Source organism: Eretmochelys imbricata, chromosome 26, assembly GCF_965152235.1.
Source record: "Eretmochelys imbricata isolate rEreImb1 chromosome 26, rEreImb1.hap1, whole genome shotgun sequence".
NCBI lineage: Eukaryota > Metazoa > Chordata > Testudines > Cheloniidae > Eretmochelys > Eretmochelys imbricata.
Window position 1 is genome coordinate 10,468,803 of NC_135597.1, and position 17,317 is coordinate 10,486,119.

The 17,317-nt window shown below is 46.3% G+C and overlaps 1 protein-coding gene across 3 annotated transcripts; it reads right to left on the reverse strand.

Annotated features, from left to right (window-relative positions):
• Positions 1 to 8,357: 8,357 nt before the first annotated feature.
• Positions 8,358 to 16,410, reverse strand: TMEM230 (transmembrane protein 230). Of its 3 annotated transcripts, XM_077805831.1 has the most exons (5): positions 16,275 to 16,367; positions 13,973 to 14,149; positions 12,259 to 12,386; positions 11,170 to 11,292; positions 8,358 to 9,731 (listed from the first exon to the last, which is right to left on the reverse strand). In XM_077805831.1, exons 3-5 carry the CDS (start codon positions 12,355 to 12,357, stop codon positions 9,591 to 9,593), a joined length of 363 nt encoding a protein of 120 aa, XP_077661957.1. In that variant the 5' UTR covers positions 12,358 to 12,386; positions 13,973 to 14,149; positions 16,275 to 16,367; the 3' UTR covers positions 8,358 to 9,590. The 3 variants fall into 3 exon arrangements, with proteins under 3 accessions (XP_077661957.1, XP_077661955.1, XP_077661958.1); XM_077805829.1 differs by lacking the exon at positions 13,973 to 14,149 and having other exon boundaries at positions 16,275 to 16,410; XM_077805832.1 differs by lacking the exons at positions 13,973 to 14,149; positions 16,275 to 16,367 and adding an exon at positions 13,826 to 13,962.
• Between the last annotated feature and the right edge of the window lie 907 nt (positions 16,411 to 17,317).

Below are 17,317 nucleotides of genomic sequence, written 5' to 3' on the forward strand. Positions count from 1 at the left end.
AGTGCTTTGCAGAACAGGGACAGAGGTTAAGCATGTGGTTAAAAGCTTGGCAGAATCAGGGCCTACACTCAGAAAGGCCCATTAGGATAATCGAGCCTGACCTTGCACCTAGAATTTCACCCAGTGACTCCTACATTCAGCTCAATAATTCCGGTTCCCCGGACTGGTTCTCGCCAACCGGTGATATTACCACCAAGGAGCAAGGTTTCCATTGAGGAGAATGGCTCAGGTTTGAATGAGGCTGAATGCCACTCATATTTGCACACAGGCATCTTTACATCTTTCCCTGGTGACTGACAGGGCTGGCGTCAATTGAAACTAGCAAATACAATAAGTCAGCACGGGAACGTTAAAAAAAAAAATAAATAAAGCACTCTCTTGCCCTCCTTTGTATTATTCTGTCTCGCCCTTCTTTTAAAAAAAGCTCAGGAGATGTGATTAGTTTGCTGCCCGCCGAGTGACCATTTAGGAAGACAACAGCAATGCCGGCGCTGCGAAGCATACACTGAAATCTAATTAGAAAGGACAGGATTGTTGTGCCAACTCATCCTTGTGTATCCTGCAGGTTTTCCTGTCCTTATTTACGTTCAGCTAAACGATGGCTATAAAAATAGCAGTACAGCGCTAAGCCTCTTAATGGCAAATATAGCTGAATTTGGCTCACTGCAGTCGACAGGAGCAAAGTGGAACTCTACTGCAGGGGCTAATCTAAGCTAGATGCCAGGAAAGATGCTGTAGATTGTACTAGGATTGTGAAAATAAAGCCCTCCTCGAGGATCATTTATCTTTCTAGGGCACCCAAAGTGCTCCAGGGGAGTCACATTATTTCTCTTTCAGTTCTATGGAGGTTTCACACAAGCTAAACTATAGTATTTAGGACAAAAATTACAAATCTATAGGACAGCCAAGACCCCTGCCATCAGCCAGAACCCACAGCCCCTGGAGCCTCAGCCCCTCCAGCCATCCGTTAAGGGCTGGTTTTTCAAAAGAGCTCAGCAGCCACTTTTCAATCTGAACTTTGAGAGTCTAGAACAGCACCCACTTACTGAGTGCCCCCCAATCACCAGGGGTACCTCTGCAGGGCCCCACCCCTGTTTTCTCCTTTCCTGGGCACCTTAAACAACCCCCACACAGTCCAAAGGAAAACTCAGACATTCCGTTTAGCCAGTCCTCAGGTACCCACCAGCCCCACGCAGGCCCCCAACTCAGCTTAGTGTCTCTCTGTCCTTTCTGCAGGAGCCAGTCCTACACCCTGCAGCTGTTTCGTCAACCTACCTACACTTTCTGGGTTTCTTTTACTTGAGCAGCCCCAGCTTCCTACCAAGCTTCCTCCCGCCTCTCACACACTTTTTCAACCATCCCCTTCCTGGCAACATCCTGCTGCCTTTTATGTGGGGAATCACCTGATTCCTCTCAGGTGGGGCTCATCAGGGCTGGTTTAGCTTGAGGGCTCCGACCTATGGGCCAGCCACCCCATTACAGAGAGTAACAGACTGAGTGTAATCTATTGCTTAAGCACTTTGAGAGCCTCGCACAAAAGGGGCCGAGTTATATACCTATTTAAAGTGAAATCTTTCTCACTTTTGCTACTGATTTCCATGGGATCAGGCTTACGTCCCTACAGCCGGTCCAAAATCCCTCTTGGGTAACTGGTGTGATGCTCCAAGAGCTTTGCTGCAAAACCAGAGTGCGCTCAAATACTGCTGAGGGTTTACATCCCCATAACAGCTGCTGGGAACTTCTGCATCCGGTGTGAAGAATTTCCATTCACATTAGCACCTGCCACCAGTGATGCTGGAGTAGAGGCTCAGTAGGGAAGCTGTCAGACAAGAGGATGAGGTAGACACTCTGGGCGGCACCACGGCACCTACCACAAGGCTGTTCAGGGAGGCGGGCGGGCTAGCAAAGGTCCTGCAAAGAACATGGCATTTAAACTCGTTAAATCCAATAGTAAGCAGAATTTAGTGCCCATAGCTCCAACCACATCACTTTGGATATTGGGTAATAATTGCTGCCTCTCCCCTCAACCCCCCCCCCCCCCCACCGACCTCTCAGTGCCTCCCAGGGGTGAGTTTTTAATTAGACTCTTCCTCAGAACAGCTCCAGGCCCTGAGAGCTGGGACACTGAAACCAACGCTGAGGAAACATAACCTCTTGCCCTAAAGCAAAAGCATTATGCAAGAGTTACTGAACCAGGAGATCATCCATACAGCTTCCTTGCTCTTCTTCTTAGGATTCTGTCTCCTTTTCCCACTTTTGTACCCACTCTTCCCTAAACACAAGAATATGCGCTGTCAGGATCATTTGCAGGGGGGCAGATTGGACAATCTAGTACAATTTTACTTGATTTACATTTCTAGAATTCCCCTCAAGGCCCCTGCATGGCATCAACTGAAAAAGGGACACCCTTTGGGGACCCTCTGCACTTCCCCTAGGTGACAAGAAGGGAATCAGCAGGGGCCAGGGTGAACCAATTCATAAGAACATGAGAATTCCCCAGCTAGTACATCAAATCAAGCTCCCAACTGCAGCAGAATTTCAATCCCTTCCTTCGCAGAATCATAGAAATGTCGGGCTGGAAGGGACCTCGAGAGGTCATCAAGCCCAGCCCCCTGTGCTGAGGCAGGAACAAGTCAACCTAAAGCACCCCTGACAGGTGTTTCTCCAACCTGTTCTTAAAAACCTCCAGTGATAAGGATTCCGTAGCCTCCCGTGGAAGGCTATTCCCGAGTTTAACTCCTTCTTGTTCAAAAGTTTTTTCTAATTTCTAGCCTAAATCTCCCTTGCTGCAGCTTAAACCCATGACTTCTTGTCCTACCTTCGGTAGATCTGGAGAACAATTGATCCCCGTTCTCTTGACAACAGCCCTTCACGTATTTGAAGACTGTTACCAGGCCCCTTCTCAGTGCTTTTCTCAGGACTAAACATACCCATTCTTTTCCACCTTTACTCACAAATCAGATTTTCTCAAACTTTTCCCAGTTTTGTTACTCTTCTTTAATTTGTCCACCTCTTTGCTAATGTGTGGCACCCCGGAACGGGACACTGTACTCCAGCTGAGGCCTTACAATGGTTGAGGTGAGCGGGACAATTACTTCCTATGTCTTACAAGCAACATTCCTGTTAATACACCCCAGAATGATATTAGCTTTTTCACAACTACATCCCATTGTTGGCTCATATTCAGTTTCTGATCCCGCAGATCCTTTTCTGCAGCACGACACCCCTAGCCAGTTATTTCCCATTTTGCAGTTGTGCATTTGATTTTTCTAAAAAGTACGCTTGAGCTTGTCTTTATTGAATTTCATCTTTGTGAATTCAGACCAATTCTGCAATTTGACAACGACATTTTGAATTCTCATCATAGAATATCAGGGTTGGAAGGGACCTCAGAAGATCATAGAATCATAGAATCATAGAATATCAGGGTTGGAAGGGACCCCTGAAGGTCATCTAGTCCAACCCCCTGCTCGAAGCAGGACCAATTCCCAGTTAAATCATCCCACCCAGGGCTTTGTCAAGCCTGACCTTAAAAACCTCTAAGGAAGGAGATTCTACCACCTCCCTAGATAACGCATTCCAGTGTTTCACCACCCTCTTAGTGAAAAAGTTTTTCCTAATATCCAATTTAAACCTCCCCCACTGCAACTTGAGACCATTACTCCTCGTTCTGTCATCTGCTACCATTGAGAACAGTCTAGAGCCATCCTCTTTGGAACCCCCTTTCAGGTAGTTGAAAGCAGCTATCAAATCCCCCCTCATTCTTCTCTTCCGCAGGCTAAACAATCCCAGCTCCCTCAGCCTCTCCTCATAAGTCATGTGTTCTAGACCCCTAATCATTTTTGTTGCCCTTCGCTGGACTCTCTCCAATTTATCCACATCCTTCTTGTAGTGTGGGGCCCAAAACTGGACACAGTACTCCAGATGAGGCCTCACCAATGTCGAATAGAGGGGAACGATCACGTCCCTCGATCTGCTCGCTATGCCCCTACTTATACATCCCAAAATGCCATTGGCCTTCTTGGCAACAAGGGCACACTGCTGACTCATATCCAGCTTCTCGTCCACTGTCACCCCTAGGTCCTTTTCCGCAGAACTGCTGCCTAGCCATTCGGTCCCTAGTCTGTAGCGGTGCATTGGATTCTTCCATCCTAAGTGCAGGATCCTGCACTTATTCTTATTGAACCTCATCAGATTTCTTTTGGCCCAATCCTCCAATTTGTCTAGGTCCTTCTGTATCCTATCCCTCCCCTCCAGCGTATCTACCACTCCTCCCAGTTTAGTATCATCCGCAAATTTGCTGAGAGTGCAATCCACACCATCCTCCAGATCATTTATGAAGATATTGAACAAAACCGGCCCCAGGACCGACCCTTGGGGCACTCCACTTGGGGCACATCATCTAGTCCAAGCCCCTGTTCAAAGCAGGACCAATCCCCAATTTTTGCCCCAGATCCCTAAATGGCCCCCTCAAGGATTGTGCTCACAACCCTGGGTTTAGCAGGCCAATGCTCAAACCACTGAGCTATCCCTCCCCCCATCCTGTATACCAAAGTGCTTGCAACCCCTCCCAGTTTGATGTCATCTGCAAATTTTAAAAGCCTGCTCCCCACACCATTATCCAAGTCATCAATGAAAATATTGACTAGTACCAGACCTGGGACTGACCCCAGCAGGACCCCACGAGATACACCCTCCCAGTTTAACAGCAAACTATTCATAACTACTCTTTGAGTACGGCCTTTCCACCAGTTATGCACCCACTTCTCTATTTTGCTTATGAGAATGTCATGTGAGACTGTGTCAAAAGCCTTCCTTATTCAGCAGAGCGTCAGGGCTTTCCTTATTCAACAGAATTGTGCAGTGCTAACTTAACCCTTTGGACACTCTATGGTTCTTCCCTAAAACCCAGGACCTGCTATTTGGCCTTTCCTACAGCTTCTCTCCATTAAGCCGTCTACTTCTGCCAGATTTTTCCCCTGGGATGCTGCCAAGTGCCTCTTAAAAGTACTTCTCCTGACCCCTCTCGCTTTCATTGAGCAAGGTCTCTCGTACAAAGTGTTACTTCCAAACTTTCACAAGACCCTTCGGTGACTGGACTCCACCCATCAGCCAGAATCTTGAAACAGGGTGTTGGATCATGGGTCTGTTCCAAGACCCGGGCCCTGTGTTACAATTTCCCTCTTTGTTCTGGCCAAGCTCACCCAAAGACACTCAAAGAACCTGAGTCAGTGGCCTCTATATCACTGTATCACTCAGAGCACAGTCGCCTGGCTGGCTCAGTCTTTCTAAGCTTAAATGAAAGCACTTGGCTCAGCTCTGCCGTCTGAAAGGACTTCACGTCTCCCTAGGAAGTGTTAGAAGATCCACTTTAATTATCCTTGGCATTTCTGAGCCTAAAGCTGCTGGTGGCCACCTCTCTCTCAGCTCGTGTCAGCTCTATCCCTAGCAGGAGGAAAAGGCCTTAGCACAGTCTGGGGAGCAGCCTCCTTGGGAGCAGGATACAGTGTTAGGGCAGAAACACGGCAGTTTTTATGGATTGTGGCAGGAGCAGCAGAGAGGCGAGATACCCAGAACCTGGGATCTACCATTGACTGGAGTCTGGCTGCATTCAGGCCCTGTAGCTAGTGCGTGAGGTCAGGACTCCTTCACCAGCACCTACCCCTACTGTTCTTTGTCCCCGAGCCTTCTGTTGGATTATTCCCATGCTGCGCATTGTCTAAATCTTAAGAGCTCTTCTTAATGGGGGAAACAGGCATCGGTGTTACTACAGCATCGTATCGACACCGACATTGCTATCCACAGGCATTCAAAAATTATCAGATTGGCTTAAAAAAACTATAAATGTGGGGTGATTTTTCTTTGCCTCCTGGTTTCTGAGCCTTCAGAGAGCACTTGGGTCACACTGTTAAGTGTTTCTCTGCAAGTAGGAAGGTCAGAAACTCACTTTTTATGTTACCTTATCCACAAGCCCCCTTGTATAATCCTCACTTTCACTTTAAAACCTCTTCTTCCCCTCTCCTCCACCTTCCTAAAATATAACTTTCACCTGCCATGTCAGCTGCAGACACAATGCTGACTCATTGCCTGGCGTCAGCTGCCACCTTCCTCTCTGGACTTGGCTCTCACTTGATGGATTTCAGCTGCTCCCAGCCGCTATGTAACAACATCTGGGAAGTGGCAGTGACATCTGACCAGAGAGTGAACAACGTCAGGAAGGGTGAAGCGCTGAGCCAGCATGACACAGCACAGCAGAGAGGCACGTGTATATTTCATTTCCTTCCACCAGATGGGTTAAAGCAGCAGAAAGGGAGAACTGACATCCTGCGTTCAATCAATCCGTTCCCTTGGCCCTAACACTCCGGGCACGTGCAAGTCACTCAATTAAGGACAGTGCAACAACCCAGGGAATAGAATTTAGACCCCCCCAAAAAAGTGTGTGTGTGTGTGCGGGGGGGAAATCAGGACTTGGAGGTTAGCACAGAACACAAGCATGTACAGGGGAAAAGAGAAAGGGAGGCAGAAAACCAAAGGGAACTTAAAAATGAGCACTATTGTCTCAAATCAACCTGTTATATGGGAGACGTTTGCCCAGAAAAATTCTCACCTGAGCCTCAACACGTGTGTGGTGTGCACTAGAAGTGCTACTTTGCATGGGAGGAGCAGCTTTCCTTTGAGACTCTCACATCCACCAAGTCTCAGCTCCCGCCACTGCCGGCTGATAACTACGTGCATTGCCATCACCATGTTTTGTAGCTAGGGGAACAGATGGAGAGGGGACAGTGGCCTTTCAGACGCCTGGAACAACTTTGGCAGCTGCCTTTGCTTACCCCCTCTTCAACAATCAAGCCATAAATGACCTGCCCACAGCTACAGACTAAGCCTGTGGGGGAGTCAAGACTAGAACAGTGTCCCTATTGTAGCAGCCAGAAGTTCCCTCCCGTGTTACATGGGTGCAGTAAAGGCCACTTGGCTATTTGGCATACAATGCCAAGTGACCTGAGATTTCTGAGTGCCTTAATTTCTAAGTTCCCAACTTGACACGTTAAAGGGGCCCCATTTTCAGAAAGCGCCTGGTACCCAAAGATGTGTACAAAAGGAAAAAACAATACAAAATAAGGCACCCCAAAGAAGCACGAGACAGTTTTGAAAATCATGAGTCAGGAAGTCCCTCCTCGGTGTCTATCTCTGTACAGGACCCTGGTCTGGGGCCTGTGTTCTACTGGAACACAAACACACATTTGCCTTCAAAAAAAAAAAAAAATAAAAATGCTCCAGTTGCCTGGTTTATAAGAACAGGTCAGACAAACACCAGTCAGAGACGGTAATCCTGCCCTAGGGTAGGGCAAAGAACTGGATAGCCTCTTGAGGTCCCCTCCAGTCCTACATGTCTATGGTTCTATAGTTTGGATATATAAAATAGAAAGCGACTGATCTATTGGTTGTCAAGCCACGTACCCTGTGCCGGCTTCAGTTAAAATGTCTCTCTCTCAGAGCTGTATCCCAGGGTATTGTGCTTTCTTCTAGAAGGTAGGTGGAGGCACAAGTCTCCCAGGAATAAGATGTCCTGTTACATTTGATTAAGCCCATCCTCCAATTACTGATTTTCGTGTTTGACAACTGCTTGCGCAGCCCCTTGATAGGCTCAGAAGGTGCTCCTTCTATCAACATAGTTACCCTTCAAGAGTTGGCATTGTGGATGGGAAGGTAGAGACCAAGCTATTGATTCCAGCCATTCTACCCAAGATGGCCCACTCTTCTAAAAAAGCTTAGCCTCCACATTTTACGCTTTGAGATAACTCCTTAAGGTAAATAAATCCCATTCTTGCTCCCTCCAGCTTCAGCAGACTCCCCCACTCAGGGTCTGGGCCCTATGTGAAGCAGTTCAGGCTGCATTTACGAGCTGTAAACCTATCCTATGGGAATTAGATGAGAAGCACCAGGAGGGACTGGAGCCCCTCCTGACCCGCTAAACATATGAGGGTCGGCCTCTCAGTCTCTCACACAAGGGCTCCAGGAACTGCTGCAATACATGGTGTGTTAACTCTAGGCTTCCCCCTCCCGCCACCTTGATGGTGAGCACTGGGACTCAATGCACCCCCCCCGCCATTCAGCTCGCTGCATGTGAGCCCATAATGAAGATGAAGCTGCTCAAAACTCCATCCTGGCAAACTCCTGCCCACTGTCTCTGGCAGATGGCAGCATGAATACTGGAAGAGGACGCAGTAGACAATGGCAGATCCCAACGAAGGCTCAATCTAGGTACCAGGCAGAATGACTTCCAGGAAGTTTGGGAATCATTCTTTTTGTATATGAGCGTCTTCGGATTTAAAAGAGACATGCTTATGAACCACACATCGACTATAGTGCAGTTTATTCATACTAATGCATATGCTTGAATTTTACATTACAATTTATCGTTCCATACTTGCTTCTTGGGACACCCAGTTCAATTACACCTCGAAAGCCACTTCGCTCTTATTGACATCAAGCAGAAATCTACCCGTTGTCCTCCGTTTCTTCTGAATCTCCAGAATAATCTGACAAAATGCAGCTAACAGAGCAATAGAAGCGGATAATGTGCAGCACTGTCCAAGCATAGCTTTTCTTTTCATATGTTTAGGGTATTATGTACAGTACAGGGTCTAAATCTAGGGCCAAATGACCTCAAATACACATATAAACAGATGAGCCCAGTCTGCAAAGAGGGGATCTGAACTTCCCTAATGGTCACCAGTACTCAAAACCAGAATTTTACGATATGAAACATTCAGGTCCAGGGCCCAGCTTTCAATTCTTCATCCTGCCTCGCCACAAAGTTTGTTTAGAATCCTTCATTAAGCAAAATCTTAAGTCGTCCTTATGAAAGGATGACCAATAAGCCTTAGCAAAATTAACAGCAGGGTGGGAAGTAGCTGGCACTCAAGGAATGTGTTTGTCAGGTAAGTGGACTTATCAGCCTGTTAGGGGTTCTTGTGTAGCAAATGCATGCTAAATCATGGCGCAAACATCCAATTTCCTCTCCCATTTGCATCAGACTGGCAAATAGGTCAACATTCCAGATGCAAATCTATGATGGTGAATGATGATGTTGGAATTATTTTGATGATTATGCAGCAGTGCAAAATTGGATGTATTATATTTGTTTGCCACAAAGATCCTTGCTATAGCTTTGATCTATTTGAAAGGCAATATATGTTCTACAATACGCTCTCCATTAGAAATATAAATCTCTTTAGACAAAAATCATTTTTATTTTTGCTGAAATTATATACCGTTCATCTGTCCTTTGGGCAACTGCTCAGCTTGGCTTGCCCAAGAAGAACTTCCCATTGGAAACAAGAAGAGCTCCTCCTACAGTAAATCCTTTTCTTCACCTAATGTTGCAATCGTGCCTGTCGAATTCATGTAAACACAAAAAAGCTGGCAATAAAATATTTACAGAATGAGGAAATTGCATCCACTGATAAATCTACTTAGTTTAGGTTCTTACATGTTCCATCTTTGATACTCAGGGTCAAGTTAACTAACATCCCTTAACACGAAGCTCGTTATAACTTGAGCCACGCTCCCTGGTTCCAGGGTGCGTTTTAGTCATCAAAATCTGGAATGTCATCGTAGGAGTAGCCTCTGTAGCCTTTGGAAGCATAGTACGCGATGCGCAAGTGATAAAAGCCTGGTAAGAACACCAGGATTCCAATGATCAATACCGGGATAGCTCGGTCTGTTCCCTGGAAGAGAGAAGCAGAGAAACAGAAGAAAATAATAAATTCTCAAAGCAAAGGCTTTGTAACAGAAGCTTGCCTCAGCTGGTGTCCCACCCTGGCCCTGCCTCAGTTTCCCTCCTCGCCCAGACAAGCAACCACCATAAGCAGTGCTCCGACCTTCTCGGCCCTTGTGGAGTCCGGTTTATTAACACAAACTAACTCAAACCAAGAGTCTCTTGGCCTTCTTCTCCTGGACTTTTAATTCCTTCTTAAGGATTTGCTTCTGCCCCTCACTATAGGTAACTCTAGCCAGACCTGTCCTTCCAGCTGGTAGGGACAACTTCTTCCTCCTCTCGACCACTGTACACTGTCAGGCCCACTCCAGGCTCTGAGACTCTCCGGAGACCTCTCCTATCTCCTGTTCTTCCCCTGTCTGACAAAGCAGGCTACCATCATGTGATGTCTGACCATTGGCCTAAATCTGTCATCCTCTGGGAGGCAGATAACTAGGCCCAGGTGGAGCTGAGCCCAGCTGTCCATAAAGGGCCAGTTCACCCTGTGCCAGGCTTGATTTTAAAAATCACTCTAGACCAGAGCAGTTCCGATGTGATTAATGTTTTACTTGACAAGGCACAGGGGAGGGGAACTATTGTTAGTTCTCATTCGGTTTATATGGCTCCTTTTGCAGCTTGGAAACAGTGCAACTTTGTGATGCTTTGAAAACAAAACAAAACTGCCCAGCACAAGCCAAGGCCTGCAAACTTTGCAAAGGGAAAACTCTCCTGTGAACTGGCATTGCACCTGAACAAGGGTCAAATCCTGAAGTCCTGTCTATTTAGCGATCAATTCATCTACCTCTAAAATGTAGCCAGCTCTGGAGTGGTAAGCAGCAGCCATTATTGAAGCAACACGGCGTAACAGCTTAAGAATAGAAGGAGAAGAATACTGTATCCAAGTGGAGTGACAGGCACAAATGTAGGTACCGACTACCTTGAGTGCAGCTTAAATGCCTAGATGGGCAAGCAAGAAATAATAATAATAAAAAACCCCAAAACTACAATTTTATGGACTATAGTTTGGCCAGAACACTCCTCCAGAAGGGGGCCATGAGATCTTTAGTCAAAAGCAGTGATCAGGACCTTAGCTGGACGTCTCCTCTGAAAGACAGCAAGCCCAGCACTCCCGTCACCACGATGGGTCAGTACGGGTAGCTGGCAGGACATCATTTTTCCTTATGCAAGCACAGACCAGCCCCAATCACGCCTAGCTAGAGAATGCAGCTGGGATTACAGCCAAGGGCAGCAGGGCCGCTGGCAAACGTTATTCAGGGAGAAAAGCTCTCACTCTGCCCACAGGCCTTAGCAGTGAAGTTCCATATTTAAGACAAATAAAAGTTGGCAGGAGGGGATTTTTTTTGGCACTGAACACAAACCATATTTAAGAAGATATTTAGCCCACTTACTCCTTTGCTAATGTATCCTGCGAGGAGAAGCGCTCCTATGACAATCAGAAGGGTGCCGATCATGAACAGCACAGTGGCTAGTGCAATGGCCTTGTAGGGGATTTTGGGTGGGCTCCTCTTGAACTGCAGGGAAGGCAGATATTAAATGGCATTAAAATGTAGCATGTTTTTGGCGTGGGCACGAATCCCACACCTAGAGGTGAGCGGGGCGGATGGCGGCCCTCAGACCAAGCAGAGAAACCACCACAGGGGTCTTCCCTAGCCGGGGGGATTGCGAGAGCAGCAACAGCTTGGTCCTATCAAGTTAGCTCCTCAGTGCCTATCGGCTCAGAGGAATTCTGCCCACGTAACACCCTGTTCTTTCAGAGCAAGGATTCATACGCCCTTGTTCCCAGATCCGGCTGTAGCTCAGACAGATTTGGAAGTGTCAGCAGCGTCTGTTCCCTTCAGAGCTGTCACTCCACAATGGGGTCTTCTCATCCCCCCGCAAAGGAACAGATATAGATCTAACCTTGTTAAAATAACCAGGAGGTTGGACTAGATGACCTCCTGAGGTCCCTTCCAGCCCTCATATTCTATGATCCCCGGGGCCGTTCCGCCGCCCGGCACAGATTCCGTGCTGGAGACGCAGCACAGGAAGTGCAAACCAAAGGAGAGGGGCTTTAAGACACCTTTGTCCCTTCCTGATTCTGGGCTGCACCATGGTGCAAGCGGCCTCTCGGCCGTACAAAGCTATGGTAGCCTCCCCAATGCTCCCATCGCAAGCCTGAATGGTCATAGCCACGTACACTGTGACTGCACTCCCTCTCCTGGCACTCGTGTGCACGCATGGAGCACAATACAATGGGACACGTGCCCAGCATAGCAGCACACAAGCCAGGGGAATTCTTCTTTCCCTTCCTGTAGGCTGTGTAGGTGCCTTATACCCGACCAGAGCAGCACACAGGGGCCAGAGAGGAATCTCATCCCGCCATATTTATGGAGGTCAACAAGGAACAAGATCAGAGCTGCAGGATACTTTTGTCACATAAGAAGAAGGAGAAGAAGAAAAAAAAAAAAAGGAGGTTTCCCTCTGTTTTCCCCTTTTACCTGCAGGTCAATATAACCATCGTCAGTACTGGAGAGCTTGGAGTACTTCACTTTGCTACTGGGGATCCCAGCAGCTAGATTAGTACGTGATGGCATCATAACATGGAGGCCGTGTCATCAGCTATAACCTGAAACAAACAGAGCTGTTGCTTATAGCAGCCTGGACAAGAGGCAGTGTGGTAGAACACAATGCTTGGAGTTTCTTGAAAGGTTAAATGTCACTTCTAAAGAAACAAGTTTCCTGACCTGTGTTCCTAACACCACCTTAACTCATTTAAAAAACAAACAAAAAACCACCACACCCGGCCTTTATACAACACGTTTCCATCCACAGGTCTCAAAGTGGTTTACAAATGTGAAAAAGCACATTTATCCCCATTTTACAGAGGGGGAAACGGAGACACAGAATGGGATAGTGACAGTGACGATACAGGGAACATAAAGCCTAGTGAGCTGTGTGGTGGGATATGCCAACTCCCTTAGAAAGAAAGGAGTACTTTGGCACCTTAGAGACTAACACATTTATTAGTAGTCTCTAAAGTGCCACAAGTCCTCCTTATCTTTTTACGGATACAGACTAACACGGCTGCTACTTTGAAACCTCCCTTAGAAAGGTAATTCTTTCCCCGCATTTATGCTATTTGTCCGCTCCTTATACCTCACTCAGCATAGGCCCTATTCAGTTTCACAAGCGCAGCGTGGCCAAAGCCTAGATAACAACTACAACAATGGAATCTTGAATTCCACAAAAACCTAGACCTGATTTCAGTGGAATTTAAACCACCACCTGTATTAGGGTTTTACAAAGTTTTGTTGTTTTAAAAAAAACAAAGCCTCACCTTTGGTCATAATTTATACACAGGCACAAAGGTACCCAAACCTCCCAGAGCACACTTTAACTGTGATCGTGCCACGTGCCACGAGACCATCCTAAACTGGGGCCATAAAGCTTGGTATTAAACATATTGCATTAGCATCCAGGAACCTCAGTCAAGGTCCCGTGCTAGGCACTACACAGACAAGTAACAAAGAAGACAGAACCTGCCCCAGAGAGCTCGCTCCTTATTTAACTCTATTTTGTTGAGGACGTCATGTTCTACAGAGACATGCTGCTTTTGACACAAAGGTTTTTGAGGTCTGGGGTTCCCTGGTCACTTTGGACCAGAGAAAGATGCGAACTGAAAACCAAGGTTTCCAGTCTACAAATTACCCACGAAAGCTTATGCCCAAATTCATCTGTTCGTCTTTAAGATGCCACCGGACTCCTCGTTGTTTTTGTGGATACAGACTAACACGGCTACGCCTCCGAGTCTAAACCCAGACACTCTGACACAGATCTGTTTTGCAAAATCATTCGAAACGTTTAGTTTTCATGTCATTGTGGAACAAAAACAAACTTCAAAACCTTGGAAGTTGTTGCAAAATGAATTTGCCTGTTCCTCCAGACCGCTCCATCACAAGACAGGCCAGACACAGACAAGTGGACAGAACAGGCCAATAGGGAGGAGGAGATGAAGGGATCAAAATAAAACAGAAAAACAGAAGTCACAGCTCCCTGTTTGCCTACCTAGATTAGATCTGCGAAGGAGGTGATGTTCAGTGCCGGAGCTTTATTTAGCCAAGCCACACTTGTGCCCTGTAATTTCATCTTGCTGTGAATCCAAGCCCTGTGGTTTTCTTGCCGGCAGTGACACCCATTTGAGATTGTACTCACCAGGATGGCGTATCTGGCTTTGTTGTACAGCTGATGGCCTTGCTTTCTCGGGGCTGAAACCTGCGTTTATCCTGCCATCGATGCCTCTGTAGCAATATGCAGGCGGCGATGTCTAAGCTGGCCTGTCAGCAACCCAGCCCTCAATGCATTCCGCCACCAGAAAAATCTCCTGGAAGTCTGAAACCCAGGATAAGTTAGCTGTTCCTTCCACAACCACTGCTGCTTAGGACTCATATCATGGACTCAGGTATCTATGGTTCTGAAGGAATGACCTCAAACCTGCTCTGCAGTCTGCATGTGCTCTATAGCCAGTGGGCAGTCCCATATTTAAACAGCATTTATTGGATACCATGACGCTCCAATGCCATTTAGCTGATAGGGAAAGTGCAGTTCCCTGCACCAGGCTTTTACTGCCTGTTTTATTTACTAAAAGCAGAAAAACTTGAGAATATTTTTGCTCACTAAGTGTATATCCTGATTCCCCAAATTACTTGGGGGAATTCTGCCCAGCTCTATAACCTATTGAACAATTTTCAGAGTAGCAGCCGTGTTAGTCTGTATTCGCAAAAAGAAAAGGAGGACTTGTGGCACCTTAGAGACTAACCAATTTATCTGAGCATAAGCTTTCGTGAGCTACAGCTTACTTCATCGGATGCATTCAGTGGATTTTTTCCACTGAATGCATCCGATGAAGTGAGCTGTAGCTCACGAAAGCTTATGCTCAGATAAATTGGTTAGTCTCTAAGGTGCCACAAGTCCTCCTTTTCTTTTTATTGAACAATATACTTTTTCAAGCTCTCGCTACCTCCCTCGAATTGAAGGCGCATCCCCCTTTCTTGAACACAACCCCATCTAACTCTGCCAGCAGGCCTCTTCTTCCCGTGCAAACCTTGCACAAGTGGTAAGTCAGAGGTACTCTCTGCATGTATTGAGCATATGCTTTGATTTAAACTTAAATCTGGAGACCCTAGCTGTATCCCAAAAGACAGAAGAAATGAATGGTCAGTTCCTAGTAGCAGATGGCCAGCAATGTCTTAGCCATTGGCTCGATTCAGTATTTTGCTTCCTTTATGGACAAAGCAGGCAGACAAAACATTTCAAATTTCTGCAGCTACTGATGACAGAGATAACCCACTCCTCAGTCACTTCATTTTTGGGGCCTACGTCCTCACCTACTATCAACATTCAATGACAATTGCCAGGAAGGGCGTGGTATTGGCAGACACCGCACAAGAAATACTTTGCGCTGCACTTTTATATACACTAAATAAGTCCCCCACACATCCATGAGCTAGGTATTATCTCCATTTTACAGGTGAGGAAAACTGAGTCACAGAAGTGCTTTACTCACCAGCAGTCTGGTCCAGATGCTGGACTAAACCCCAGATTTCCTGACTCACAGTCTTGTGCCATAACTACTTATTTCCACTGAGAGCAAAGTGGGCCCAATTCTGTATTGACTTGCCCCAGTTTTACATCAGGGCAACTCCAGAGTCTTTTCTAGAATCACGTCCGATTTACACCCAGTATAAATGAGAAAAGAATCAAGGCCTGGGTGTTAATGCTAGTAACTGTCAATAAAGTGGAGATTCAGAGCAAGCCATTGAAACTCTCAGAGTCAGAGTCTTATGTTCTCGTTTATATCAACGTCAATCTGGAGTACGTCCACTGAAAACAACAGATATACTCGGGATCTAGAATGGGCAGTATCTAGCTCCCTACCTGCCCTTCTTTACAGCTGAAATCTGTCTGCAATCCAAAATTTTTTTTTATGATGTCTAGCCACCTTCTACATGCCATAAAAGTCAGTTGATTTTACTTCCAGAATAAAGCTCAGGCTCACTGACAGATCTGTGTCACAGGAAAGGGTGTTTTTTTTAAATAAACTTCCACTCCCACTGCCCCACCAGGATTGCTTATACAGGGGGAGTCTGTCCTGTCCTTGTAAGGGCAACAAACTCTTTCTCAATCGTAACCCTGATAAAGAGGGACCACTTTAGAAGTTTTAAATTCTCCCTAGTGTCACAAACTCCAAGGAGAGATCCAGAGAGCCTGGAAACATCCAACTCCAGGACGTGGATCCACTACCCCTTTAAACAAATGTAGATTAAGTGTTCTGATGAACAGTATTCTCTCTGCTAACAGGGAGAATTCAAAAGGGAGCTGTTCATAAGCGTATCTGGAATGGCATGGCTCTGTCACTTGGGTGGCGGATCAAACCAGCCAGTTCAGCGTGTGCAAAATGCAAAGGTTTTAGCACGAAGAAGCAGAATAAAAATTTCACTGCCACAGTGTTCTGTACCTGTTGTTCAAGCCCATCTCTCCCAGTCCTGCCGTGCCTTCTCCTGCACCTAGTGCAAACCAACCCAGGAAGTTTATTCCCCGTGACACTCATTTCCTTCCAGGTTATGGCACTAAACCTCATTTTGATTTGACCCCATTTCTTCTTTAAAAAAAAAAAAAAACAACAACCACCAAGCCCTTGATTGGTAGCTGAAGAGTGGCACCTGATTGGACAGCTTGTGCTGTTTTGCCACTGCTGGGGCTCTGTGTCATGTGTGTCACATGAATGGGACACGCTGGGGCTTGTTGGGTGAATTCAGAGCTGTCCTGTGTGGGCTGGTGGGTGGGGGGATCCCAACTTCGGATATTTCTGGACAGTTTTTTTTTTTTCTCAAGCATCTTGCTCTTACAATTAAGGATTCTGCAGTGTCGTTTCATGAGGCATTTATAAATATCTCCCTCATATTTTTTTCTCACTCACAATTTTTGACTCAAGATGGTAAAATCCCAGATAGGCTGCCTGCAGAAGCTTTCTAAATCGGTCAATAAATTCAAAGGGCCACTCTTAGTTATTTACAAAGTGTATCAGATAACTTGCATTGATCCAGCACTTTTCAACCCAAAGGGCTGAACACACATAATACAGGTTTGTACAACACATAGTCAGTCTGCCCCCGTTCCCCACCACATAAAAAAATCATGAAGCCCTCAAAATCGTGAGCTGCTTTTTATAAATAATAAATGTTGGGATCTTTTTATTTGCCATCCGGCGTTTCAGCTTTTAGGGTTCACACCTTCCAACTTTTATCCCCAGCAAGAGCGAGAAGCTTACTTAAAAAAATGCCAAACAAGCCACGACGAGGGCTTTAGGTGCTAGAGATACAAACAAAAATAATCCAAGGGCTAGATCCAGAGATTCCTTCAGCCATCCCAAATGACCGGATGAGGCACAGTAGCTGTATAACTATGCAGCATGACTTCACACATTTAACACAGGAACTGCATTGTGGCCAGCACCTCTAACTTTATTGCAAGTTGTGTGTTTTTCGGAAGCACTGGGAG

Excerpts from the sequence above, each read along its gene's own strand:
- TMEM230 (XM_077805829.1), bottom strand. The coding sequence starts at position 12,357 with ATGATGCCATCACGTACTAATCTAGCTGCTGGGATCCCCAGTAGCAAA. Across the intron at positions 11,293-12,258 it reads ATGGTTATATTGACCTGCAG|TTCAAGAGGAGCCCACCCAA; the intron begins GTAAAAGGGGAA and ends CCTTCCCTGCAG. Across the intron at positions 9,732-11,169 it reads CAGGATACATTAGCAAAGGA|GGAACAGACCGAGCTATCCC; the intron begins GTAAGTGGGCTA and ends TCTCTCTTCCAG.